Consider the following 27387-nt stretch of genomic DNA (forward strand, 5'->3'; position numbering starts at 1 on the left):
TGTGTCCGAGTGGGCATTGGCATCCCCCACACTTCCAGCCACTGGGATAAACCCTATCATTTTCTTAAAAGTCAATTTCATATTGCCAGACCCAAGACAGGGTTATCAGCGATTCTTCATGGAGGCGGCTGAGGCCATTCTCTTGCTAACATACCGGAATTAGCTGTCCTCTCAGTCCTTGGCATGTGTCTTTGGAGGGTGATTGGTGACCCATAGGTGATCTGCTAAGATTGATTAAACATACTCCCTTCTGTATTTGTTTAATAGAAGACTGTGATTTCAGTGACTGGGGAGTGAAGATACCTTTTCCCCCTCCGTTCCTCTGCCATCTCACCTTTGCCATCTATCCATGCACCAGCATCTTCAAAACCAAACCAGACAAAGAAACGTTGATGGGAATATTTATTGAGCCCCTACAGTGCACTCCAGGAAACATATAGCCACCCCCTCGTTTGCCTTCTCCAAAGACACATTCGGATGTGAGCTGACAAACATCACAATGCACATGTGCAAGGGTCTTCCTGCCTCTCCCCCCTCTGAGCCTCTGCTGAGGACAGAGAGGATGGAGATGGGCCCAGAGAGGTTACAGTCGCAGGAGGAACAGAATGACAGGGTGTGATGGTCATTTTCTCTGGGAATCTATCTGGGGCCACGCTGTGGCCTGGTCCCCAGGAGACCAAGTGACTTCCCCAGGAATCTTCTGGTTCTTCTCAGGCCCTCCCTGGGGGGCGGGGCCTCCACGCTGTTCTCCTCAGAGCTGGAGCCAAGGGACGAAGCTGAAATCCTGCCGTCCTCGCAGGACGGCCGGTGGCCCTGGCACTCCTGTCTGCCGGGTGACTTGAGGCTTTGGTTGTAGAAGGCAGAGGCCAGGCATTCAGCCGCTGTCTGGTCACAGACACAAAGCAGCTTCTCACACAGGCTCTGCCCTACACCTTAGGGGGCAAGAAGAGAGTAGCAGACCTGAGACGCCACAGGATGCTTGCCCCTTCCGCCCTGTACTCCCCGGCTCCATCCTGAACCTCTTGGTCCTGCGTCCACTGAGACCTCTACTGGGAATATTCTTAACTTTCTCCTCCTGGTTAGCGCATACTCGTCCATCAGGAATCCACCCGGCATCCCCCGTCCAGAAAGCTTCCTCCAGCCCCTCTGGCTAAAGGGAGCGTCTTTCCTGTGGGTTCCCATCGAATCCCACCCTATGGGTCTTACTCTCAGAGCGGAAATACATGTAGTTTTGCTATCTGTATTTTTATTTGCTCAGTCTGGTGACCCTACTTTATTTCTTGAAGATTTCAATTGCATGTAGTGTGGGTTGGCATGCAGAACACGCGTGTGATTCAAAGGAAATAATGTATTTGAAGGTGCTCGGACATAGGCAAGCATTCCGCAAACGTTATCCTCGTCTGTGGTTTTCAAAGACGTATTTGGTCCGTTTAATGTTTTTTTGTCTGATCTACCACGAAGTATTCATCAACCAGAACAACCAGACCTTTTCTCATCACACTGACCCTCCACATCTCCTACCCTGGCCTTCACATCAGCCCCAGACATACTCGTTGCATCTCCACAGCAGGAAGCAGAAAGAGGAGACATGGAAGAGCAGAGTGGACCCAGACCTGAGCCTGTTCCCCAGAGCAGCTCTGCGCTTGGGCCCCTGTGCCTTATGTGGGGTGGCCCGGAGCAGGCTCCGAGATGCCCTCATTTCTCACAACCCGACACCTGCAGCTGCTATAGGACATGGTGCTCAGGGCTCACAGAGGGTCGGAACCAGTTCACGGAAGCCCTGTAGGAGTTCGAACGACACACACAACCTTCCTGGATTCAGTGAGACCAGAGGGATGGTTCTAAACCCACCCCTGGCTTCTCACCCCCTAGAGGACAAAATGTAAATGTTTCAGCCTTGGGTTTGTGATCTGGTACCTATCTCGCCGGCCTCACCTTGCATCGCCATGGTCCCGCGACTCCCACTATCTCTTCCAGAAATACAGAATCACGTGTCGTTCCCAAACTGCCAAGAGTTTCCCAAAGGCCACAGTCTTTCTCTTCCCTTTTCTTGGAACACCCACACCCAGCGCGGCCACCTGGGAACCTGTTAACCTCTCGGAAAACCTCCTTCACTGCCCTTCTAACTTGTCCCAAATTCTCCCATCCTGGCTGCCGTATTCTGCGGGCTCAAAACCCCTTTCACCTGTACCACCTCGTAGCAATACTAATGATAATAGAGGAGTCCCTTGCTTGTCTCTCTTCCTTCTGCGCTGTGAGCAGTTTGAGGCAGGGATCATGTCTGTTCACTGTGTTCCTAGGTCCCGATGGAGCTTTTTTGGATAAGCAGATAATTGGGTGGATGAATGAATGAGTAAGTGACATGTAAAGCACAGAGCTCCCTCCTGGGAGGTGAGAGGCACACACGGTCCTCCAAGGCCGGGATTCCTGGAGGCCGAGGGAGGAGGTGGCACTGAAGCCTCAGCCTGGGGCTTCCCCAGATAAAAAGTGAGGGTGAGACAAACCCTCTCAGGGCTCTTGAGAAATGCTATAGGGACCATTTCCTTTTAAACTGCGAAGGGTAAGGGAAATACATCCACTGATGTACACGGGGAAGTGCAGCCAGAGAATGGAGATGAAGCCAGTTGTACAGCAAGCCCAACAGGGTGAGGCTCCTGAGGGTGGGGCTGTTTCCAAATATCCCCCCTCCCCCCGCCCCCCACCCCTGGCCCTGAATGGCCATGGAGGCACCTCCGGCTTCCACACCTGGGAGGAGTGGAGATGCAGGCCCACCTCTTCCTTCAGCCAGAGACACTCCCCTTTTTATGGGCTTCCCCAGGGGACCTCACTTGGGAAAAGCGTTCTGCTTCTCAGGAAAAGAGACCCACTGGCACAGGGGAGACTCGGTTCTGGGTCTGAGGCTCTGGTTTCACAGTTCCAGCCCCAGTTCCGTCCCCTCCTTCTACCTGTGTGGTCTTGGACCTCAGTCGCCGCCTCTGTAAAATGGGCAGTCTCATGGTGTTACCTCATAGGATTGGTGTGAGGATGAACTCTGTTAATACACATGAAAAACTCGGAAGAGCACATGGGAAGCGCTCAGTAAGCATGGGTAACTGACATTATTCCCCGTCTGCTCTTACTGGCTCTGTGACTTTTGTCAGCTGACTTAGCCTCTTGAACTTGAGTCCCCTCCTCAGTGGAACAGGGGTACTAATGTGTGCCTCAAAGTGAAGCAACGTTTTAAATCACATTAGAGATGAACAGGTGCTTGGGAAAGCATCTATAAGATGAGCTGCGGCCCTGATGCTGACTTGAACGAAAGAACAAGCCACTATGCTGGCTCACAGCACTTACACTTGGGGGTACCATCCACGCATACCGCTGGTGACCGAGGAAGCCTCTCGAGCAGGCAGCCCAGCCTTCTCACCTGCTCCAGGCAGCAGTGATGGGACAAACAGCACCTAAGAACAAGGAAAATCGCTTACTGCCCAGAGCCCCCAGCTGTCCCCAGAACTCCCTCCAGGCCTGCTTATCCCATACTCCCTATGTTGATGAGAGAAACCAGTGCCTCCTTTCCAGCGCCACTGGACTGATTTATATACATCCCAAGGGCCACCATGTATGGTTGTTCAGGTTGTGGACTGCACAAGGATGCCACATCTAAGGCAGTGTCCATCACACTGGATTTATCTTACTCTTTTTTAAAAAACTTGGTGTTTTTATTGTGACTCTGTTGACTGAAAAGATGGGTGACTTGCATATTTATTACAATAATTTTCCAAAAAATGGAAGTAAAGAGTCTTGAGGAAGGGGTACCACTTCTAGCATACCATATGGGCTAGAAATAACCCACTCCCTCCAACCTTTTACATAATAGAACAGTTAATCTCACATCCATAAGGTACCCTCTTTGTCCATAGCCTTAAAAGAGAACAGGGTAAATATCTCAAACGTCAATAAAGAACTGCATCTAGGAAGGTGTCCAGCAAAGAGAAAGGCCTCAGGAAATAGATGAGAATGGATCATGTTCTTGCTTTTTAGATCCACCCATCTGGCCTGATAAAGCCAGTGTCCCCCCCACCCCACCAGCTGATGGACATCCCGAGGGAACTTGTGATGACTCCAACCAATAGGGGCTACAATTGCTCCTTAAATCCTCTCTTTTCAACTCTCCCCTGTCCTTTAATCACTCTCACTTGGTCCTGGAGACCACAGCCAGAGCCGGGATCAGGCAGACTTTGTGGCTTTTTGGTAGTGCTTGTGCTTGGCCACGTATGGGCTTCACCACCCATTCCATGGTGCCAGCAGTCGGAGGAGGTACAATCCACCTCTCACATCACATTAGCCTGTGTGAGATGAGAACTGCAGCCCCCATTCTGCTGTTATGACAGCCGAGCCACTATCTTGTATGGCATTCGGCTGGCGTGGGTGGCGGTGGATAGTTAATATAATAGTTAAAATCAAAACTCAGCGAATCAGAAATCATATATGATCCAACTACCCTTGAAAACCATTCAAATGTCCCAGAATATAAAGTATGCATGGTTTGGAAAAGACACCGTTGCAGTAAATAATATCATTTTGACTAACCCTTCCTTGGTCAAGGCTATGGCTTTCCATTTTTCCATTTCTTCCTAAAGGATGTCAAGGAAGCTGTATCATAGCTCACTTGCTGCCTGGTCAAAAATATGGTCCGTAGTCAGGAAGCCTCTTCAACAGCACCCGCATATTCTTTCCATGGGGTTCAGCGGAACACAGTGACTACTGCTACCTAGATTTCTCTTTTGCCTTATCTCACTGAGTGCTGTGGACTCAGGAACAATCCTTAAATTGTTCTCTGTCTTGGAGAGTAGAGGGCATGTTGTCAAGCCCCATGATGAAAACACAGTGATTCCACAGTATGCTATACACTTTGCTAGAATAAAAACTTCTTCAGTATCACCTGGTGGGAGGTAAATTTTCTGAAGTCTGCCTGGGCAGCAGAGCCCCTGATTTCCCAGAATGCCCTGCAAAGGTTGGATGATGGGGCGGGATGACTGTGCAGTGGAGACAGGAGAGCTACTGTGGAGGTAGGTGGGTGTGTGAGTCATACAGCCATGCAGACGCCACGTGACCTGCAGTGGACATATTCCATATTCCTACCAGTACTGTATCCTTTGTGTTAACTACAGTAAGACTCGTCTTTTTCACTGTCAGCTATCGTTGTTGATTCTCCCCTGGCAAGCCCAACATCGGAGGCAGACGTACACAATTTCACTAGAGCTCTAACTGGCCGTGAACTGGGTGAGTTTTCACATGCAATCAGTCTTTAAACCTGATCAGTTCTGCTCTCAGAATCTTCCTCTAACTCATCTCCAGGCTGAGATCCCCACTGTTTCCTCTGTGTCCCCACTGCATTTGTTACAGCGGGTGGTACTTTGTTGAATTGTCCATCTCTTTCACTCAGCAAGGTCCTATGGGGCAGAGGCAGTTTGTTTTAATCCGCTTTGTTTAGGTTTAATCCTTTTTACATCTCCAGCACCTAGCACAGTGCCCAACACAGAGCAAAAGCACAACAAATGTAGGCTACACGCCTATATAAATGAAGGAATCAATTAATGAATGCATGAGGTCAGTGAAAATTCTTCCAAGAACAGTAGGTAAAAAATTTGACAATGACACTTAAAAGTTGTTGAGAACCTCATTTCAGTGTGTCATCCTGCAGAGCAAATCAACTAGGGACCCCAATTCTACATGCTGCTCATTGCAAAATAGGCAGATTTGGGGTCTTCTGAAGTGTCTTTGCAGATTGACCCTCTTAGAGCAGCTGGGCAGTATTCGTGGTGGAGCTCTAGACCAAATCGAAAGATCTGGGTCTGCCCGGCTTTGCCCCTTTGTGGCCGAAGGACCTCAGACAGGTCAGCCTCGGAGCCTCAACTGCTCATCAGGAAAATGGGACCATAATAGCAACAAGCCCTCCTGAATGAAATAACGCCACTCGGCGAGCTCTCTGTGAGCCCAAAGCGATGTCCGACATCGAGGAAGGCTATCATCTCTCTCTGCAGCATCAACACCGCCCACCCGCCACCCTCGCCCGGCCGTACCTGTCCAGAGCGTCCCTTGGCTCGCCTTGTCCTTCCTGCCCACAGTAACAGCCGTAAGATTCAAATTCCTCCGGGCACCGGGACGTCAGACAAAAGAGCATCTCTCCAAGCTGTGGCATCACCCAAGTGTTGTCCCCGCTTCCCAGGTGCAGGAAGGTGAACCTGTCACAGGCTGATGAGAAACAAGGACTCTCTCTCTCTCTCTGCCCTCCTTCTCCTCTCCCCTCCTCCTCAGCCTGCAAGTTGTGCTAAGCCAGGCAAAAGTCCACTGTGCAAACTCCACTGTCCTCAGTTCAGAGGGGGAAGCACCACGAAGCCGGAGGCCTGCGCAGGGCTCCTCCCCAGCCCCCCTCTCGAGAGCCTTGCATGCGTGGAGGGCTTGCCCAGGCCTGAGCAGAGTCCTCCTGTGTGTCCCACTGGCTGTGGATGCTTGCCGGTGTGGGGCCTTTGCTAAGTCACCCGAGGGAGGACAGCCAAGGAGGAGAACCATCCAAACCCACGTGTTTCATTCTTTCCAGCAAACCATGCTGCACATGACGCCAAGCTCTTTCCTTCAGGGCCAGTAAGAGCGACAAGAGCCCTCGGTCAGGGGTTCCTTTCCCCGGCTCGGCCTCCAGCAGCTGATGGCTGCAGACTCATCTGCCCGCTCTGAGAATCGAAGTGCTCAAGCGGCAGGAGGGATGGCGCCCCCTAGTGGCACCAAGTGGGACAGTCACAGTACGATGCGGTAGCCGAAGGGGCTTGGTTAAGGACTTCACTAGAGGATCCCAAGGCTGGGAGAGCACAGACATCTCTGCCTGCTTCTGCTCACCTTTTCTAGATGTCCCCTCAGGACCACTTCTGACGGATGACACAGCCAACTCCAAAGATTTAATGCCGGCAGGGACGACGGTTACACCTTTAGCTGTGGCAACAATCTCTGCAGACCCTGAAAACACATACCTTTATGGTCCATGTTTGAAAAGTGGTTCAAGAAGAGGTTTGCAGATGGACCAGTAGTCAGGGCCAAATGCAGACAGAGCATCGGGAGAGTGTCTTCAAACTGGGTCTGCAGGTATCAGGGCAGAGCCTCAGGGATCCACGGACACTACGTGAGAATTTCCAAATTTCCTACGATAACATTAAAACTGACAGGACCCCAGGCTAGACCACCTGGATGACATCTCGTGGGCGAGAAAAGTCATCGCCTCTCAGGCCTATATTTGTGCTGTGTTTACCATCATGAGCCTGCCAAGTGAAGGTCCATGATGATACTCACGGGTGAAGAGATAAAAAGAATGGTGGAGCGATTACGCCAATTCACAGTGCTCAGTAATGCAGACTCCTCAAAGCACTGCATCAGCTTCTCCTCATACTCAGAATTAAGTGCAAGGTCCCCTCCATGGCTGTCAAGGCTGCCCGTGATGTGGCTCTGCCTGCCCCAGGCAGGCTCCCTGGCACTGTCTGGATCTCCCTTTGCTCTCAGACCTCAGTCCCACCAGCTCCTTTGGCTGGAGGCAGGGAGGTCTCCAACCCACAGGCCAGATCTCCAGCCCAGTGTGGTCCAGACCAAGGGAGCCTCGGCAGGCCCCGTGCCCACTCATCTGCTGACCCAGGCTCAGCTCCCAGAGCTCTGGGTAAGACCTGGGCCTCTGACTTGCAGTCCTTCCCCAAATCCACCATATTGGTTTGCTTCATACACCTGGGCTTCTGGCTCAGCTTGCTCAGCACTGGTCCCGATGGGTTAGAAGCAGCCCTCTAGTAGTCCTGTCGTAACCTCAGTCTCCTAGGTTTAGTATCCTGCCCAGCTCTCCAAGCCCACAAAGGTGAATCAGAGGGAACAGTGGAAAATAATGAGCTATCTTTATTTTCTATTAAAAATGGGTACAGGTTTTTTGTTTGCTTGTTTTTAAATAATAGTAGGCACTATTGGCCCCTGGCGTGTGCATAGGAATGTCAATTGGTTCAGTTTTTCTCCAGGGCAATTTGGCAACATATTGAGAGCCCTGAAATGATTATACCTTTTATCCAGCAATTCACCTTCTAGGCATTTATCAGAAGTGGATAGGCATAAAGAAAGTGCATATCTATTATTTACAATAACACATGTTGGAAATAATTGGTTAAACAATTTATAGGATTCCATACAAGAAACCATTGCACAGCCTCTAAAAATCATGTTACAGAAAAATCTTTCATGTCAGGGGAATATTATCTCACTGTATGAAGTGCTACAACGCAGACTGCAAAACCATGGCTGCCAAGTGATCTCAAAGTCATTTTATTTATGTTCACAGATGTGCTCACTGTGGGTTGGGGCAGACTGGAAGAAAGCATCCTCACATATTAAAAGTAGCTATTTTTATAATGTGGATTTAAATAGACAACTAAGTACAGTTTTCTATATTTTTCTAAGTGCATCTCTTTAGCAGGTAGGTTTCAGTATCTTCCTACTAATGGATCTATTTTCTGATTGCACTTGTCTAATTTTGGGCTGGGAGATATAAAAGTAAATTGGCTTCAATGATTTCTTTCATTCCAGGGAACACACTTGATTTCATAAATATATGGGGGACAACAATATATACAACGTATACAAAGCTGAGCATGCTTACCTGGAGAAGGTGTGGCCCTTGCATCTTCTGTGTCTTCCTGGACTTGGCCTGGTTCTGGCCCCAGAAGAAGAGAGAGGGAGTAAGCATTAGCTCCAGTCTGTCCCATCTTGGTCTCCAGAGGCAGCTCCCATCCCACTGAGCCCAGGAGGCAACGTGCTTCTTGCTGTGCCCCTGGTCGCCTCCCAGGAGAGCTGGTGAGGGCAGGGTCCCTGCTGAGCTAAAAAAACCCCAGACTCAGGCTTGCTGATAAACACAGCCACAACATGTCATGCTGGAAGCAGGTGAGTCTGTTGAAATACTTTGAGAAAGCAGACTTCTCCAGAATTTGAATGAAAATAAATAAACAAATAAAAATCACATTTTTTGAACAGAGGAGAAGAAGGCAGCAGAACTGTGTGATTCCAGTTGCTTGTGGTGTGGCTCCAGGAAGGCTGCTGAGCCCTGGTTTCTCTGTGAAATGAATTTGTTGCTGTTTAACAGTCACTAAGCTTCTAGTAGGCTATAGAATGAGTGTGTGTTTCTCCCCCACCCAGATTCATATATTGAAACCTAACCCCCAATAGGATGGCATTTGGAGATGGGACTTTGAGAGGTGATGGGATTAGTGTCCTTATAAAAGGGACCCCAGAGGGCTCCCTCATCCCTTCTCCCATGTGAGGACACAGTGAGAAGGTAGCTAGCCATCCATAACTAAGAAGTGGACTCTTACCAGAACTTGACCATGCTGGCATCTTGATCTTGGATTTCCAGAACCATGAGAAATAAATGACTGTTGTTTATAAGCCACCCAGTCTGTGGTACTTTGTTATAGCAGCCAGAATGAGCAAAGACTTACTACATGCCATAGACAGCACTAAGTGTTTCGATTACATTAACTCAGTAACAACCCCGTGAGTTAGTACTATGCTCACCCTCATTCACAAATGAGAAAGGGGACACACTTGCTCAAGGTCACAGAGCCAGGAAATGGTGACATGCAAACCTGGGCCACCTGGCTAAAGTTGAACCACTTAACCACTATGCTAGGCTACTCTTTCCCTTCTGGCTGTACCCCAGAGAGCTAGAGGTGGGAACTCCAAAATGCTTTGGAAATGAAGGAACTGCCTTAACTTCAAGGTGCCATAGACCAAGTTTATGATAATGTTATGTGAAAATCAGGCTTTGAAATTTCCTGATGTGGACACGAATGCTCAGCAAAGAGAGAACATCTTGGCAGTTCTAAGCTGGGGCAGATGGTTCTCGTCAAAAGCAGAATGTACAGATTCAGAACTAAAGGAATACTAAGCTGTACTACCCTGGGGAAATGACCCCGCCTCCTTTATCTGTAAAATGGGTATAACAACAGGCCTTTAGGATGAGGGAGGATTAACTCAGAGAAGACGCACAGGGGCCTAGGAGATCCTCAACAGTGTCACTACCTATTAAGCAAGGAATCGTTTGTATATTTAGTCACTCTTAGTATTAGTAAACCGTTATTATCTGTTATTTATACTTATTAATAAAGGAGCCATGGTTGTTAATGACCACAAGCAAAGTAAATATGTTAATTCTTCTGATGACATCTCGGTCTAGATATTTTTAAGTAGGAGGTTGTTCTCTGTGAATCACTATTGTATAACAGAAAGCCTGAATGAAGTCTGGGGTTAGAAACCAGTCTACAAGTCACTGCTGAGTGACGGAGCTTTTAACCTCCCAGAGCCCCTGTTTCTGATATAATCTGCAAAATGGGTATAATAATATTTCCTCCAGGCCATGTCAAAAACTGGTCACCAGAACTGAACACAAATATTTAGAATACATTTCTCCACTGGGTTTCTTGCTGTCCTCCTATGTAGTCCCCTCTGCTTACTTGTCCTGGAGAGAATGGTCAGTCGGGCTGCTCTGGTCTCAGCTGCCACTGTGAAAAGAAACCACCACACCTCAATTACCATCCCAGCTCAGCACCTTAGCTGGGCAGAGGAGAGAAGGCCCGTGGCAATCTGATCAGACTATGTCTGGATGTTGTTGCTCCATTACTTCCCAATTCAGTGGACAAGAGGCCAGATAAGAGCCAGTCCTGTGTTTAGGCAAAGAGACCAGCAAATGACCTCTTTGGGAGAAAGGGCCATTATTTCCCCTGGCTGGGATGGCTTTGTTGGGGAAGGCAGCTGGAGAGGGAGTTTAGGTCTAGGAGTAAGGATGGAGACAGTGGCGGCCTCCAATCTCAGCCCTACCACCCAGCTCTGGGCTTGGACAACTTCTCTCTCCATCTCAATTTACCATCTCAATATGGAGGTTACAGCAATTATTTCATAGGGTTGTATGAGCATTACATGAGATTATATATTTTAGGCAAGTTGTCCAGTATCCTGCATGTGATTTGACATTGTGTGCGGTTTTTTATAGTCACACTAGAATTTTTGGAAGGAGATGCTGGCCCAGAATCTTCCCATGCTCTGTTTCATTCTCCAGTCACCACAATGGACCGGGATAATCATCCCTTTCCAGGGATTGGTAAACTATGGCCAGGCCCTCAGCCTGTTTTTGTAAATAAAGTTTTATTGGCACCACAGCCACACCCATCCAGTTACAGATTGTCTATGGCTGCTTTTCTGCTGCAATGACAGAGTTGGGTAGTTGCGACAGAGATCCTCTGGTCCACAAAGTCTAAAATATTTACTATCTGGCCCTTAACATAAAAAAATGCTGATACCTGCTTTATGCAAAGGGGAAATTAAAGCTTAAAGAGCTTAAACCACACTTCCCAAGTCACACAGATGAAAAACAGGAGAGCAGGGAATCCATCCCAAATCTGCCTGCCTCCAAAACATAATTTCATCCCATAATGGTGAGAACAACTACAAACCCCAGATCTTTTCCTCACAAACTGTCCCACCTGCACCTGTGTGATTGATTTTTGAGCCTGCATTCAGGCTGCCCCCTCCTCTGAGGGCATTTGCAGTCACTGCCTAGGTCATGGATGTGAGGGGGCAAGTGCGTATGTGTTGGGGAGTGAAGATGAGAGTGTATCCCCTCACTTCCTCCCGTTAGACTCTAGACTCGTTGAGGGACCTTATTTACTTTGAGTCTTTTCCAGGGTTGTGCCACAAAGGGATGATGGTTCAGGCTGAAGGAAGTGGAAAATGTATGAATTTGGGGTTATTTTGTGATTGTCGGGTGGGGCCATGAAGCCCGTAGCTTATCCTCAAATTAGAAGGGACATGGCCACTGCCAGTCCTGCTGGGAATGGCTGCCGGTTGGAAGCAGGGCGTATGGTGGAGCTTTGGTTTGGTGTTGGTGCCATTTCCTCTTTTCTCTGGACCTGGTCTCCAAGGCATGGGCTGTCTGGAAGCTGTTGGGGATGACATGCCCTTGGACCTGGAGGATGGCTGGGGGTGAACACATGAGCCTCTGCTTTTAACCTGGCAGAAGCAGCAGCAGCAACAGCAGAGGAGAGCAATGCACAAGCTTGTAGGGCGGTGGGTGTGCAGCGTGATCTCCCTGAGGTGAGGAGTTGCCAGATTTAGCAAATAAAAATCCAGGATGCCCAGTTCAATTTGGATTTCGCATGAACAAAAGATACAATTTTAGTAGAAGTAAGTCCCATGCAAATCCTGGGACATACTTATATTAACAAAGTATGTGTTGTTGATCTGAAGTTCAATGTCAGATGGTCGAGGGCGGGGTTTTATCTGACAATTCTCCTAAGGTGGGACTAGGAGTGTGGGAGAAAGCTGAGCAAGTAGAGAAGAGATTTGGCAGTCAAAAGGAAGTAAGAGGGGTTCTAGAATGTTCCTGAGGCAGTCCCATTGTAAGCCCAAGCAGGGAGCATTTTAAGGGAGATAATCCCAGCAAGCAGGCAGCTGGCACAATCAAAACACGGCAGAAAGAGACTCACAGACTTTGAAAACAAATTTATGGTTACCAAAAGGGAAACGTGGAGGGGGGATAAATTAGGAGTTTGGGATTAACAAATACACACTGCTATATATAAAATAGATAACCAACAAGGACCTATTGTAGAGCACAGGGACCTCTACTCAATATTCTGTAATAACCTACATGGGAAAAGAATCTGAAAAAGAAGGGATATATGTATATGTATAAATGAATCACTTTGCTGTACACCTGAAACTAACACAACATTGTAAATTGACTATACTCCAAAAAAAAATAAAATTTAAAAAAAGAAAAAAAAATAAAGCTACTCTACAAAAAAAAAAAAAAAACCCACAGATATTTGGGTTCCATACCAGTTCCCCTGTGTTCATCTTCTCCTGAGAGGGCCGTCAGGCTGGAGTCCGTGGGCTCCACAGGAACCACTGCAAAAAGAGCCCCCAAGAGCAACGAGTGAGGGATGCAAGTGCCAAGGGTCCCCAAGGACAGGCTGGATGGCCGGGTGAGGCAGGAGGATAAGGGGGCTGTAAAAGATGTTCCCAGAAGGGCTGCTTGTCCTGCCTCGGGATACCTCTGCCTCTCACACACCGCCCAGGACACAGAGGTGCCCAGCAAGGCCCCCCTCGGGAGGGACTCCAGCCAGGGCTGGGTTCTGGTGGGGAAGGCAACACCACTGGACACAGGCTGTGGCGACGAAAGGGCTGCAAACTCCGAAGGTTTGTGCCTATGGAGTGTGGTCCCAATTTGAGAAGACCTGTGTTCAAAGGGAAGGCAGATGGCAGAGAGAAAAGGGCGCTGACTCAGAAAGTCCATAGAGGTACAACCCACGTGCGCACACGCAGCCATACACACACGTCAGCCTATACATGCCCATACACAAACCCACACGTGCACACACCCATACACACTCATAGGCATGGGCACACCTGCATCCATGCACACACAGCCATATCGGCTTCCTCTTTAACAAACACTGCAGTGCTAATTCTGAGAAAGAGAGCCCGGCCCCGGGATAGGAGGGATGGTTGGCCGCGGTGCACCTCGAACTTCCCATCCCTGGGTACCCACAGTATTGGGACTGAAAGATCGTGGGAACTTTGGCAGACAAGGAATGGTGGGCATAAACTTAACTCTCCCTTTTTTCATAAGATGCATAGAGTCAGAATCATCCCTTGCTTAGCTCAGTAGACAGTTATAAGGAGGCTACCCTGTCCTGAAAAGTGACACACGAGAAAACAGCTTCCCCTTCAAGGAGCCTCACCTGGATCCAGGCAGCTCCTTGTGCTGCAGGCTCTGGGGGCAGAGGAGGGGGACAGCCGGTCTGTTCGCGGGAGGCCTCAGTGGCCAGGAGCGCCCCCAGCCAGGAGTGGCCTTGCCCCATCTGAGCACTGGACCCTGTCCTGCTTACAACTACAGGCCGAGAGAAAGAACCTGGGGTCTCCGTCCTAACTGGATTAAATTCACACCTGTCTATGTAGACAGGGCCATTTGACTTTGGGTGTGAACTGAGTTTATCAGAAGTAATGGCGTCTCCGGCTGGGGGATGTGGGCACGTCTTCAGTGCCATGGGTCACTCCAGCTTCGGTGAGGCAGACCGAGTGGAGGAGGTGTATCCACCCACTCCCATCAGTAGCCGGAGCCCTGTGGTCCAAACAAGAGCAGCTTCCCGAGAAGACCTTACCTCTGGGCAGAAGCGTCGGCAGCTCTTTCCGGCTGGTTGTCTCTGAAGAGAAAGCACATTAGAGAAGTGGTTTTGGAGAACGTTAGAACGTTAGAAGGTGCTGGACTTGGCATCTGAAGAAACGCAGCATCGATTGGTCCCATACCAGCTCCCGCCGTAGGCCGCCATCCCCACCACTATTGCAGGGCCCGGATCTTCCTACCTGGAGGCTGAGCCAGACAGAAGGACGTGTCCAGAAGGTTCAGGGAAGAGTTGATACTGGACTGAGCCAAGCACTCTATGGCCGCCTTGTCACAGGTACACAGCAGGTGCTCACAAGCGTCCCCGGACTCTGTACACAGAGCAAGGGCAGAGCACACCGGAAGAGCTCATTGGGAATCCCAGGAGGTGAGTCAGACTCTAAAACTGACTCCCGCTCTGCCCCCAGAGCCCTGATGCTCTTGCGGTTTTCTTCATCTCATCCATGCCAGCTCCGTGCCTTCAGCCGCGTGGTCTCAGCCCACGAGCCGTAAGCACTCCTTTTCCCCCGCACTTACACCCAATCCACCAGGCCATCCTACCAGCTACTTTCAACCTATTTGAGTCTGACATGCGTCCCTATCTCCACTGCACCCCCGATCATCCCCTGCCTGGGTGATGTGAGTGACCTCACTGCCGACCCCCCCCCGCCTCCTCCTGCCCGGCTGTCCAGCCTCTTCTCACTGAGCGACCAGAACGGTCCTTTTCAAACCCAGGTCAAACTATACCTTTGTGTTTGTGTGTGTGTGTGTGTTCAGAACTTTGAGCAACTTCCGCACTCAAAAGCCACCGCCCCCTGTTCCTTCTCAGACCTCACCTTCTTGCACTCCTCCCCCGTCTCCCCACCTCTGACCCACTGTCCCCCTTGTTTCTGAAACACCAGGCACCTGGAGCCTTGGGTCCCCCACAGCTGCTTCCTCCATCTGCTCTTCTCCTGAGTAGCCACAGGCTGGCATCCCTTCTCTCAGTCTTTGCTCAACTGTCACCTTCCCAAGGAGGCTTCTCTTGACTTTCTTATTTAAATAGGAGCCCACACCCCAGCCCTCCCTATGCCTTTCCTCTGATTTATTTTCTTCCGCAGATCTTAGCCTTATCTAACATACCGTATGATTTGTTTCTGACATTTTCGGTGTCTGACAACCAAGAGGAAATTCCAGAAGGTCAGGGTACCCCCAGCACGTAGGTGATCGTCTTACACTTGGTGCAGGTGCTCAGCATGCGTGAGGTGAGCGAGTGAACGAATGAGTCATGTTTCTTCATGTTCACTAGGTTCCTCACCTTGTAACTTACACCCTTCCTGATGCTCTGAACTCCAGCCAGTCCATGTGACCTGGACTGTGGGACCAGTCAAACCTGGGTTCAAACTCTGCCTTAGCCACTTAGCAGCTACGTGACTTTGGGCAAGTTATTTAATGTCTCTGAGCTTTCCTCGTCTTGTCTGAAAACTGGGGATAATGACCCCCATCTGATAGGGTTGTGAGGACGATCAGAGTTGCTGTGTATAACATCCGTGGCACATAAGAGGCACTCAGAGAGGGTGCCCTAATATACTACCCCAGCTTGCCATGGTCCTCTTCCCTCAGTGCCTTTGCCTATTCTACTTCTTCTGCCGGGATTGTCCAGAGACATGAAATACAATTCCTGGAGTCACACAGCTAGTGATGTGGAGGGCTGAGATTTGACCCACCATGTGTGCCTGATTCCTACAACCACACCAGCCTTATTCAGCCCTCGTGGACTCAGCTTCTGTCACTGAGTTCTCAACAGATGCCAGTCACCATATTAACTGTTCTACACTTAACAGTGTTTACATTTTTAAAATGTAACATTGTTTTACATGTAAGCATTACTTAGTTTTTATAACAAATCTCTGAAGCAGGTTTTCTCCTCCCCATTTTGAGGTTCCCAGTTGTTAAGTGGAAGGTCAGGGTATTCCCCCTAAATCACACAATGCATAAGTCGTAAGCTATTTGCTCTTCTCAAGCGCCCAGGCTTGGTACAAGCATAAAATTGTAGATCACATGATCTGCTGAGCAGCTACTGTTTCAATTCAGAAAGAATTTGTTGTGCCTCTGCTCCATGCAAGGTAGAGATGCCACAGACCTGGCCCTTGTAGGGCCCTAAGAATACACAGTGATGTTGCCAATGGTGATGATGATGAGGGTGGACCCTGGGAGCCCGGGCCTGCGATCTCTGAGCTGTCGTTTCTCAGCCCAGCCTCCTGGGACACCTGGAGATGCTCACCACAGGTGATACTCTTGCTGACACAGTTGACATCTGTGCTAAGCTTGGCAGGGTCTTGCAGACAGTCGATCTCAGCAGCCTGCTCGTAACACCTGCGATGCTGGAAGCAACAGCTGTGGCAGGATGGGGACGGGTCAGGGTGAGAGTGTGGGTTAGGGTCAGAAGAGGGGCAGGCAGCACATGATCATTCTGTGTCTCTGGTTGGTTTCTGGCAGTGGCCTGTTCCAAATACTTAGTGTATACACACACACACGCACGCACACACACACACACACACATGATATTTGAATTTGAATTATATTACCTATGCAGCAGTTGCTATTATTCTTATGAGCATTTACATATGTGAAAAGTGAGACACATAAAGCTCTGTAACTTGCCAAGGTCAAGGTTGATCACAGAGAGAGGCTGACACTAAACAAGGGAGTCAGGTGGCTCTTGCAGTGCATTCAGCAAGCAGTGAAAACCAATGTGAAGGAGAAGACATACAGGCAGCTGTATGGGCAAGCTACTAAGTTTCTCACATTACCTAGCTCATAAGAATTTGGGGGAGTCAAAAGAATGTCTAAAAAGACCCCGTCATGTGGTTGACACTCAATGAACTATGGCAATTGTTTTTGGAATCTGGCATGCAAGTTCGAGGTGGAAATAATCTATCCTCCAGGAGTCTGGAAATTCCCACCTCCATCACCTGCGATGTGTAAAGTTATTGACATTGGGTAGGCCCACCATTCTGCCAGTTCTGGCCATCAGTGCTTTGATCATTCAGACAGGGATGAATTACTGCTTCATTTCTTTGACTTCTAGGTTTGTGGGTGTTTTAATAACTGAAGGAAGTGGTAAGGGAGGACCTGAAAGGAAAACACATTCCCAGAAATGGTTCTGGCACCGTGCTCCGAACAGAATCAGCCTCCCCCTTTCTGAATGTCAACGGGCTGGCTTATGGTCCCAGAAACGACCAACTGCCCTTTTGGTGCAGAAACAACTTACACCAATGGGAATCCTTCCCTATCTCCTGGGAGTCTGCATAGATGAAAGCACACACTTTATCACACTGGATTTGGGCACAAATATAATACCAGTGAGGTGTAGACATGGTCCTGGAGTAGGGGTAAGATGTGGGTTCAGTTTCCTGGTTCCACACTCCTGTTGCTGCTGCAGTTACTATAGCTCCAATTACCGCTATTACGACTACTACTTCTACCACTCCTACTGCTACTACTACTACAAACACCACGTTACAGTTTTATTAGTACTGATGCTATTACTACTATTATTACTATTACTATTACTACAGGTACTGTGACAACTTCTACTACTACTGTTACTACTTCTACTAACAGCACCACCACCACCACCAGTTTACTAGTACTACTGCTGCAGCTGTCACTGCTATTATTACCACTATTGCTATTAATACTACTATAGCTACCTAGACAATTGTTACTACTGATGTTGTTACTATTACTACTACTATTACAGCCTGACTGTGACTCCCACAATACTATTACTACTCTCACTACTACTACTACAGCCCTACTAATATTGTGATCTGTCACAAATACTCTTGAAGACTTAATAAGCCAGGCAGAATCCCGATCACTTTAACTTGCATTTGGTCATGTAATCCTAAACAATAACTCTATGAGGTAGGTGTTATTTTTACTGCCACTTAATAGATGAATAAATGGAACACAAAGAAGTAAAAGAACGTGCCTGAGCTCACAGAGTCCCTTAGGAGCACAGAATTGGAGTTACTGGGTTATAGGTGATATGCATAAAACTCTAACAGATACCACCAACTTGTCCTAATTGACCCTCCTGCTACCAGTAGCTATTTGCCATATCCTTGCTAACCTTGGATGCTTCTAATATTTTAAATTTGATTGCACACACCCACATACACCTGCACACACAAACGAAGCCAAGGGAGTTTTCCGCATCTGTGCTCCGCCCAAGCCTCAGCCGGGCCTCCACGAGCTCACGTTTTGGTCGTGCTCACCTGTCAGACTCGTCCACAGGCAGCCCTTCCATCTCAAACCTGCAGGCACAGCCGTAGTCTTCGAAGTCCCGGGGACAGAGACCAGCCACACACTTCATACCATTCACGAACTGGAGCAGCGCAGGGAAGTTGGTGAAGACATCCTGCAGCCAGGTGAAGTGGGAGCCCAGGCAGTCTGGGGGAGGGGAGGAGGGCACACCAGGAGCCAGAGTTGAGGAGGGAGCCCCCTTCTTGGGTGGATGGTGCCTTAGCACCTGCTAAGCACCTACTGTGTACTTAGGACAATTCTAGACAATTGAAGAGAAGCAGGTTTACTAGCTGTGGTCCCTGTTGGTTGCCCACCTGACAGCCATTCATCCCTCTTCCTAAACAACAAAACTGAAAAACATTCAGGGAAGGTAACCTCCTCCCCAAGTCCCTGGGACTGTTTAATAGTCATTCTGAGCTCATCATGGTAATCCCATGCTTCCAAGACAAGGGCTAGTCTAGGGCTGAGCATGAAGCCCAAATATGACCCCAAAACCCTAAGGGTGAGTCTGTTAGAAGCTTTTGGGAAATATTTCTTTCTTAATAAAGCATAAAGGCATGTAAGAGGGCCCTTCTGAGCTACACCTTTCTCCTTCCTTGAATATGGGGAGGATATGCAGGCTGGAATTGCAGCAACCACCTTGCAGCCATGAAGCCCCCAAGCTTAAAGCTGAAAAACTATGTCCAGGGTAGCAGTGGGGTAATATAGAACAAACCTGCTGGGTCTCTGATACCTGTGTTGAGCTACTGCACCAATGCTGGTGCCTTCAGATGGCTTATGTGAGATCATTAAATGTCTTTATTATTTAATCACTATTAGTTTGCTGAATGTATCCCTAATGACACAGTGCTGGCAATAAAGAAGTATAAATCAGTGCAGGAAGAGAAGGGGCACAGACACTCATAATTTGCGGGCACCTGCTATGTGCCAGAAACTGTGTTAAGTGCTTTATTTTACTTTATTTTTTATTTTATTTTTAACATCTTTATTGAAGTATAATTGCTTTACAATGGTGTGTTAGTACTTTAAATAGCACAATAGTTAAAACTGATTGGGTGAGTAATGCTTTAGAAAGCTTTCATTTGGTCTATGATCCCATAAACTTCTTGGGTTTTTTGTTTGTTTGTTTCTTTGCTTTGCTTTGCTTTGCTTTGCTTTTTTTTGGCAGCACCATGGGGCTTGCCAGATCTTAGTTCCCTGACCAGGGATTGAACTCGCGCCCTTGGCAGTGAAAGCTCGGAGTCCTAACCACTGGACCACCAGGGAATTCCGCCCCCCATAAACTTCTTGTTAATCCTGTAAGGCAGATGCTCTTCTGTCACCTCCCTTTCATGGGTAAAGAAATAGAAGGTCAGAGACATGCCCGAGGTATCCACCAGCAACAATGACTTATCCGAAACAAAAATGCTCTTGCAAACAAAATTGGCAAGAAAACAGTATCCATCTTTTTGACTCTACAACTCATGGTTGTAGAGTCTGACGGGAGTCTCTGCTCTCTGCCTTTCTGATTGGATGATCGTCAGGTGCTTAGCGAGGTGACCCCGTAGCACTGATTTCAACACACAGGGTCATCGTAGGGGGCTTGGGGAGATCCAAAGTTGTTTGTGAGGACCACGTCCACCTTGACCGTTCACTGCTCTACTAGTTTCTTCCTACCTCATTCAAACTTCCCTTCCCACCTTTTGTTTCCACACAGTCTTATCAGAAACATGAATAAATGGTTCTACACTGATGGAAAAAGCCACCCTAAGGTTTGTGTGTATGTGTATGTGTTTATAGAAACATGCATTTGCATTCAAGAGCTTCCAGGGCACCTGCACTTAGTCATACTCACATTTTAAGTGCAGTTTTACGTGCAACATTGTCTAATCCCATAGCTGTTCAGAGTCACCTTGCCCACGTCCATCTTACTATCATCTTATTTGGGGTACTTTTAGTCATCAGTGATGGGAATCAGTGTAATGTCGTGAGATTAACAGTCAAATAATAGATATATAACTGATCAGTGGAACGCTTCTTAAACTTTATGTATATTCAGTAGTTGAGAAGGAAACATAAAACTACTTTTGTGGAAGGGGACCAAGCTCTGGACTCAGAGGAGACCTTGTCCCTTCTGGCTGTGTGGCTTTGGGCAAGTCCCTAACTTCTTTGGCTCAGTTTTCTTGCCTGTAAAGTAGGGATGCCATTCCCCTCCTGGCCAGGTTGAGGTCAGGATGAATGAAGGAAGGACAATGAAGCCACCTGGCAACTCAGTGACTCACCGTGCACTAAAGGGCACCGCTACAATCATCAGGACCTGGGTCACATTGTTGGGAGCTTGCTGACGAGGCTGCGGGAGCTCAGAGGGCAGAGCCCAAGGCCCTGGTAATTTCCTTAGATTTCCCACACACCTCCCACGCCCTGACACCTGGGCGATAAAAGCAAATTCAGATTTAACTTACCAAAAATTTCGGCCACTCCTCCCACATTTTTAAACACCCCATTGAGGAAAGTCATATCTAAGTGGAAGGAAGAGAAAATAAATTAGAGAGGCTTGAGGTCCACCCCTTTCCCTTCCCTGTCCGCCCCCTGTGGGAAGTGTGAGTACAACCCCTTCTCTAAGGATAGATTTGACCTTGGGCTAACTTTCTAGTAACACCGGTTACCATGGAAACCTGATAAGATAAAAACCATGAACTGTGTTGCTAGATAACAATGCTCAATGGTAAAAAAAAAAAAAAAAAGGCCTGTGGATGGTGAGGTGTATCAGATGAACTACAAACACCTGGTGGGAAGTCATCATTTTGGGTGTCCATCAGCGTGACGACTCATTCAGTTGGGCATGTCCATTCTGGCATCCTAGAAATTATACCTATGCGGTGGTTACTAGGGATACTGACTCCTATGGAGAACGAAGCTTCTAGGCCAGGGCGGGTCCTGGGGCTGCTGCATGTGAGTCCCATTCCCTTGTACCTGAGTTGTTACCTAGGGGCTCCTGGGCTACTGTGTAGGTTGCTGCCAGGGCTCCTCTTGGTAAAGAAGAATGGCTGGCATGGCCTGCTGGCACACAGTGCTTCCTGGCCTTGATCCTTCTAAAAGCCAAGTGTGGCCTGTGAGTCTAAATATCTACCTGAAGAAGACCTCCTAGTAGGCATTGCACTTCCCATGGGGGTGATGCCATTTGGAGAGAGGCCACTAGCATTTGTGTCTGGATGGGGCTGATCACTTAGCTTGCGTGGGCGCCTGCACAAATAGTTCGGCTGACTCAGCTCACCTCCCTGAAAGGTCAGAAACGAACCCTTAACTCAGGGTTAACCTCACCAGCTAGTTCACGATGTATTCTATTCTTCAGCGATGCCTGTATAAGAACCCACCTGAGAAATATTTATAATCCATCACCAGGAAAACCTTCCGTACCCCAAGGAACAATTACAGATCCCTCCCTTCTAATAACCAGAGGACTGCAATACACCATATTTTTCTTTTCATCTGGCCTTTTAATGCAGTTACTACATAACCCTCATTCATCAGCCCATTTGCTTCCCTCTTCTAGTTTCCCCTTTCAGCTGACCTGTGTCTTTGATGAGAGTTTTTAGTGCTTTATCTCAAAGGAGAGACCAACAGTGGGTCAGACACCAGAGTAAACTGTGAGAGAGAGGCTTCTGAGTCTTATTCAAGTCACTTGACCTACAAATGCCACAGCAGTAAATGGCTCTAGGGTTTATGCAGAAGGGATCGATTTCTCTGCCGATACCCTAGACAGCTTTCTACCCAGCTAGGTCTCCTAAGAAAAGATCAAAGGATGCTTACTGATATTTTCTGAGAGTCCTGGAGGCAGCTCCCATGGAAGATGTGGGGTGTCCAGAGGGTGGGCCCCTGTAATCGAGGAGGAGAGCAGGGTTAGCACCAACACTGCCGCTGTCCAAGTGCTGGGCTAGAGCTGGGAAGTGGTGGCCGGGATAGCAATGAGGATGCACATAAATTCAATTTTAGACATATTTTTCTAGTACCTGCTATGTGCCAGATCTCTGTGGTCACCTCTTGAAGAAAATAAAGGAGTGGCTGGGTAACCCAGTGTTTTATATTAGTTGGCCTTAAGGGAGTGACTTTCTGGTTTGGGATGGGGAGATTTGGGGACTTATCTTGAAGCTGTTGTTGCATATAAAGCATACAATTTCAACTTATATTTTGTTTGTTTGTTTGTTTGGAGTTACTTGAGATGAAGGATTGGTGGAAATAAAAACAGACATGGAGAGGACCCCAAACTCCAAGTGGTTTATAACTGAGGACAGGCGTTTCCCCCAGACTATCAGCATCAAACTCACCTGGGATGCAGGCTCAGTAAAAGGTACCATCCTTGTAACCTCACTCAAGTCTGATCCAGCAGGTCTGGAGTAAGGCTCAGAAATAGATATTTTTAACAAGCTCCCCGGCTGGTTTTAAAGTTGATGGCCTAGAATCTGCACTTTGAGAAATGTTGCTTGGGGAAAAAATGATGATTTCTATAGTACCCAAATATTACCACCAACTTCAGTTAGTGTTTCATCAAGGTGGGAGGATGGGGATGCAGCCTAGGGCAATGGGGACAAATGGATGGGAATTGGAATCTTAGTTCAACCAGGGACCAGCTCCCTAGAGGCTCAGAGGGCTTACAGACTTGTCCATGCTCACATTGCTCCCCCCCGCCCCCGGTTATATGCAGCATGGGAGTAGCCTGAAATGTTGAAAGATTTTTGTCTTTCTTCACAAAGTGGTCAATTTAGTCAGGCCCATAAGTTTGACATTGTTTGGAAAGCTGCAAATCTGAAAGCCACAAAGGGTTGGCCTTCAAAGAAGCATGTTAGATTAACTTTATTCAGGAAGATGCCCCCAGTTGGCCCTGTTTGGCTTAGAGCAGGTTTCACGGCCTAAGACTATTGATATTTGGGCTGGATAATTTTCTGTTGTGGCTGTCCTGTGCATTTTGTACCCCTGGTTGATATCTGGGGGACTGCAGTGAGCTGGGACAGCTGGGATCAATCCCTCTTGGATGCCACACTCCAACCATCCTGAATTGCTCTCAGTTCCATGAGTGTCCCCTGACCCCTGGGCCTTTGCACAGGCCATGTCCTCTGCTGGAGTACTTTGTCCATGACTCAGCCTGGCTCAGCTACTCACCATTTAAGCTTAGTTTTAACAATACCATGTGGAAGTCTTTCCTCTCTCCCTCCCTCCATGTTGGAAGACTCTGGCTAGTTGCCTGCCCTCTGAGCTCTCATGCCCACTCCCACCTTCTGGTGACCTCTACCATGGTACTATTCATGCTGATTCTCAGGGTCTCCTTACTTGTGGGTCTCTGGCATTAGACTTTGAACACCTGAGGGCAGGAGCCTCATCATTTGATCAAGACCACTTAAGTTCTTGAGAAAGGTTGAGGGGCTGATACATCAGCCCCAGTTGTGCTAGCAATGGGACCCCAGTCATGACCAAAACCTTTTAATAAGAAAAAAGCCACATATGAAGGAAGTAAATAATCAATAGAAGCCCAGCACATTCTGGAAGTGGTTGACCCACTCTGCCTCAGAGGAAAGGTCCGAGGTGGTGTTTGGGAGGATTTGAACTTGGAGGGAAGACTTTGCATCTTATGGAAAGTGGTTATATTCTAATTTCAACCTACAAGCTTCTGGACACCATGCAAACCTCTTGAATTATCTCCTAACTCAGGTCCTGGTCAAGATAAACGATCAATAATATTGTGGGTTCCCTTTGCTTCACTGTCACTATTGGGATTGGAAGGGAACCACAGAGAGGGGAGGGTCAGTGGGTTGGTCCACAGTTTACCTGAATATAGAAAAAGAAGGAGAAAAATGACAAGATAAATGAGTGATCTCAGTAACGACAGTGCCTAAGCAATTACAGGAAGGAAAGAAGTGATTTGGGATGTTTAGCTGCATAAATATGCAAATAAGAAAGAGCATAGGAAGGAGCCAGAAGACTCAGATTCACAGCTAAGATCCCAAGTGAACTCGGAATTATTACCCCGGCTGCCAAGGAGCTTACTTAGATGGCTTTCAGGTTTGGTGGCATGGGCCCCAACTTTCGAATATGGGGTTGGAAGTGTTTGCTTTTACACCAGAGATGCCTGCAGAAGGGGCAAGGGAGCTGTTGCATGTCAGGAAGGCCAACACACTCCAAGGGAATCAGCAAAGCAAGGGACAGCAGCCCTTGAGCAGTGGGGAAGGAGATGCAATACCAGGTGGAGAGGACCTTGCTAACCCTTGCCCTTTGCTCTCCTTGGTGCCCACTTACCCCCATCCCACATGTCCATGCTCAAAATATCAACTTTAATATCAGTATTAACCCTCGAGCTTATCATTCATGTTTGATTTCCACCACTCATTAGGCAAGGTGATAAAATTACTAGTAAGCAAATCAGATGGAATTGGACAAGACGGCCCAGGGTTCATTGTATGTAGTTATATACTAAGCCAGAAATACAGTAAAATACCGTCACTCACCGCCATGCGGGACCATTAGCATTCCTACGAGCAGAAGCATGATCATGGCAGCAGAGCAAGCAGTGGGATCCTGGCATCAGCTGCAACAACGTCCTGGGAGAGAAGTCAGTGGAATATGGCAAGTGTGCTTTCAGAAACCATGACACGAGACCCTGCAGGAGCTGTTTGTCCCGTAATGCAGTGCAGGAAAAAGAGAAAGCCCCGAAAGTGTCTCTGTCCCAGCTTTGCCAGCAGCTTTGTTAGCAATACGACAGTAAGGAGATTCTGTTCCCTCTCTGAGACTCAGTTTATCCATCTATAAAATGGACACTTCACCGTGCGCTCCTTGAGGACATAGTTCTGGTCTCATTTATTTATTCACTAAATCAATGGTCATTTATTATGGGTCAGGCACATTGCAAGGATCCAGGAAAGCAAAGTGAGGAAAACACACCTTACCTGTGAGTGGTTCACAGACGAATGGGAAAGGGTGGCAATTTAACAAGCGCTATAGTTTGACTTTTGTAAATTGAATTTTGAGCAACCCATACGTTATGACCCACCAGCATTCTGAGAAGCATTCTTTTCTTAAAATTTTTTTAACCATTTTTTAATTGAAGTATATATATATATATATATATATATATATATATATATATACTTTTACAGATTCTTTTTCATTATAGGGTATTACAAGATACTGAGTATAGTTCCCTGTACTATACAGTAGGTCCTTGTTGTTTAGCCATTTTATACATAGTGTGTATCTGTTAATCCCAAACTCTTAGTTTATCTCCCCCATCCCCTTTGGAAACCACAAGTTTTTTCTCTATATCTGTGAGTCGATTTCTGTTTTGTAAATAAGTTCATTTATATCATTTTTTTAGATTCCACCCATAAGTGATACCATAGGATATTCTTCAGCGGGCTGGCTCTGAACTTTTGTACCAACATCACAGAATAAAACTGGCCATGGCAGCGCTGCCTGCTAGCAAACAATGCTTTTGCATACTTTGTGGCAATCCTAGCGTTGAAGGAATGTGCGTTTGGAAGGGCCTGGGGGGAAGGGGCGAGGTGGGTGGGGTCAGGAACCTACATTTCAACTGTAGCTGCCCTGGGATCTGAGCAGTCAATATTGAACTTCAATAGTCACTTACGGTCTATTGCCTCAAGCAGGTCAACCATGTATTTAATAGGGAAGGGACAACTTAAAGACCAGAGGAATTCAGAATAGAATAGTTTTAGCTCCCTGGGAATCTAACTCCCAAAGGAATGTGAGACGGATGATTGACTTACACATATTCAGTTTAGAACATGTTTTTAGGACACAGTTTGAACGATAATACAGAGTGATTATGCTACCCCAGTGGCACACAGCGGGCTGCTGAGTACGGTTGTATATGTTGTGCACTTTGCAGAGGTGTTGTGCTGAGTGGGCAAGTAGGGGCTGAAATGCAGCCGGTGCTCAACTCCCACGCTTGCCCTCTGCAGGGCTGTGTCAACCTGGAGGGAGGGGCAATTTCTGCAATTTGTTCTCCCAGAGGCAAAGGCTGCCCTGTGTCCTAGTGGCCCAGCATAGATACCCAGGTCCGTGGTGGGCCGCTCTGCAAGTGGACAGGGCTTGGTACTGGGGAAGGTGTCCCAGGGGAGAAGACATTCATAGGTTGTAGGATCTCTACTCTGTGAACTTGCTCCAGGGCCCAGCACACCTCTGCTGGCTGGAAGATACCCGTTTGTTGAATGAATACACAAGAAGAGGGTGTGAGAGCTTTGAGATTCACACTCAGCTCAAGCATTCTCTAATACTCTGCTTATTATCTGCCAGACATGAGGCTCTGCTTATAACAATTTTTAACCACGTAAGTTCTTACAGCAGGTTAACTTTCAAGGTTAGACAGGCTCTCTGATGGCACAGGCTCTCCCGCTGGAAAGTGGCATGGCCCGGGAACTCCGTGGGTGGCAGCTAAAGGCATTTCAGGGGACCCTATTGAAGTCGTACCCTCATGACCGAGACCGGTGGCACTACCTGGCACTTACTGAGTCAGATTTTTAATTGTCACCGTCACACAGCGAGAGGGTGCCACCTGTTTGAGCTCAGAAGAGGCAGCAGAATCATCTAGTCCAAAGTCTCTTTGTACAAATGAGACCAGCGAGGCTCAGAGACTAGCGATTTATGATAAAAATGCCCCACTCCCAGATCCAGTGCTCATCACATTAACGCTATAAATTAGGAGGTGTCGTGAGGCCTGAATGAGTTAATCCATGCAGGGCACGTACAAGTGCCTGATGGAGAGAAATGGCTCAGAATCTTCAGTAATTACAACGATTGCGTCCGGCACCAGTAAAGGCTCAAGAAAAAGCAGCTATTACCATGAAGGCTCCGATTCCCTGTTGGAGTAGAAGCCCCTGTTTGATGAAATGCAGGAG

At 47.8% G+C, this 27387-nt stretch overlaps 1 protein-coding gene across 1 annotated transcript; it reads right to left on the reverse strand.

Moving 5' to 3' along the window:
* Positions 1-639: 639 nt before the first annotated feature.
* OC90 (otoconin 90) lies at positions 640-25027 on the reverse strand (the record flags this gene model as incomplete). The annotated part of the gene is made up of 14 exons (XM_081258527.1): positions 640-932; positions 3334-3440; positions 6063-6234; positions 6874-6990; positions 8657-8710; positions 10506-10553; positions 12889-12957; positions 14214-14255; positions 14416-14544; positions 16476-16588; positions 18478-18652; positions 20947-21003; positions 22295-22360; positions 24982-25027. The coding sequence occupies 14 exons, from the start codon at positions 25025-25027 to the stop codon at positions 640-642; spliced, it is 1488 nt and encodes a 495-aa protein (XP_081114653.1).
* Positions 25028-27387: the final 2360 nt, after the last annotated feature.

This window comes from Mesoplodon bidens (assembly GCF_964165515.1).
Source record: "Mesoplodon bidens genome assembly, chromosome: 16".
Taxonomy (NCBI): Eukaryota; Metazoa; Chordata; class Mammalia; order Artiodactyla; family Ziphiidae; genus Mesoplodon; species Mesoplodon bidens.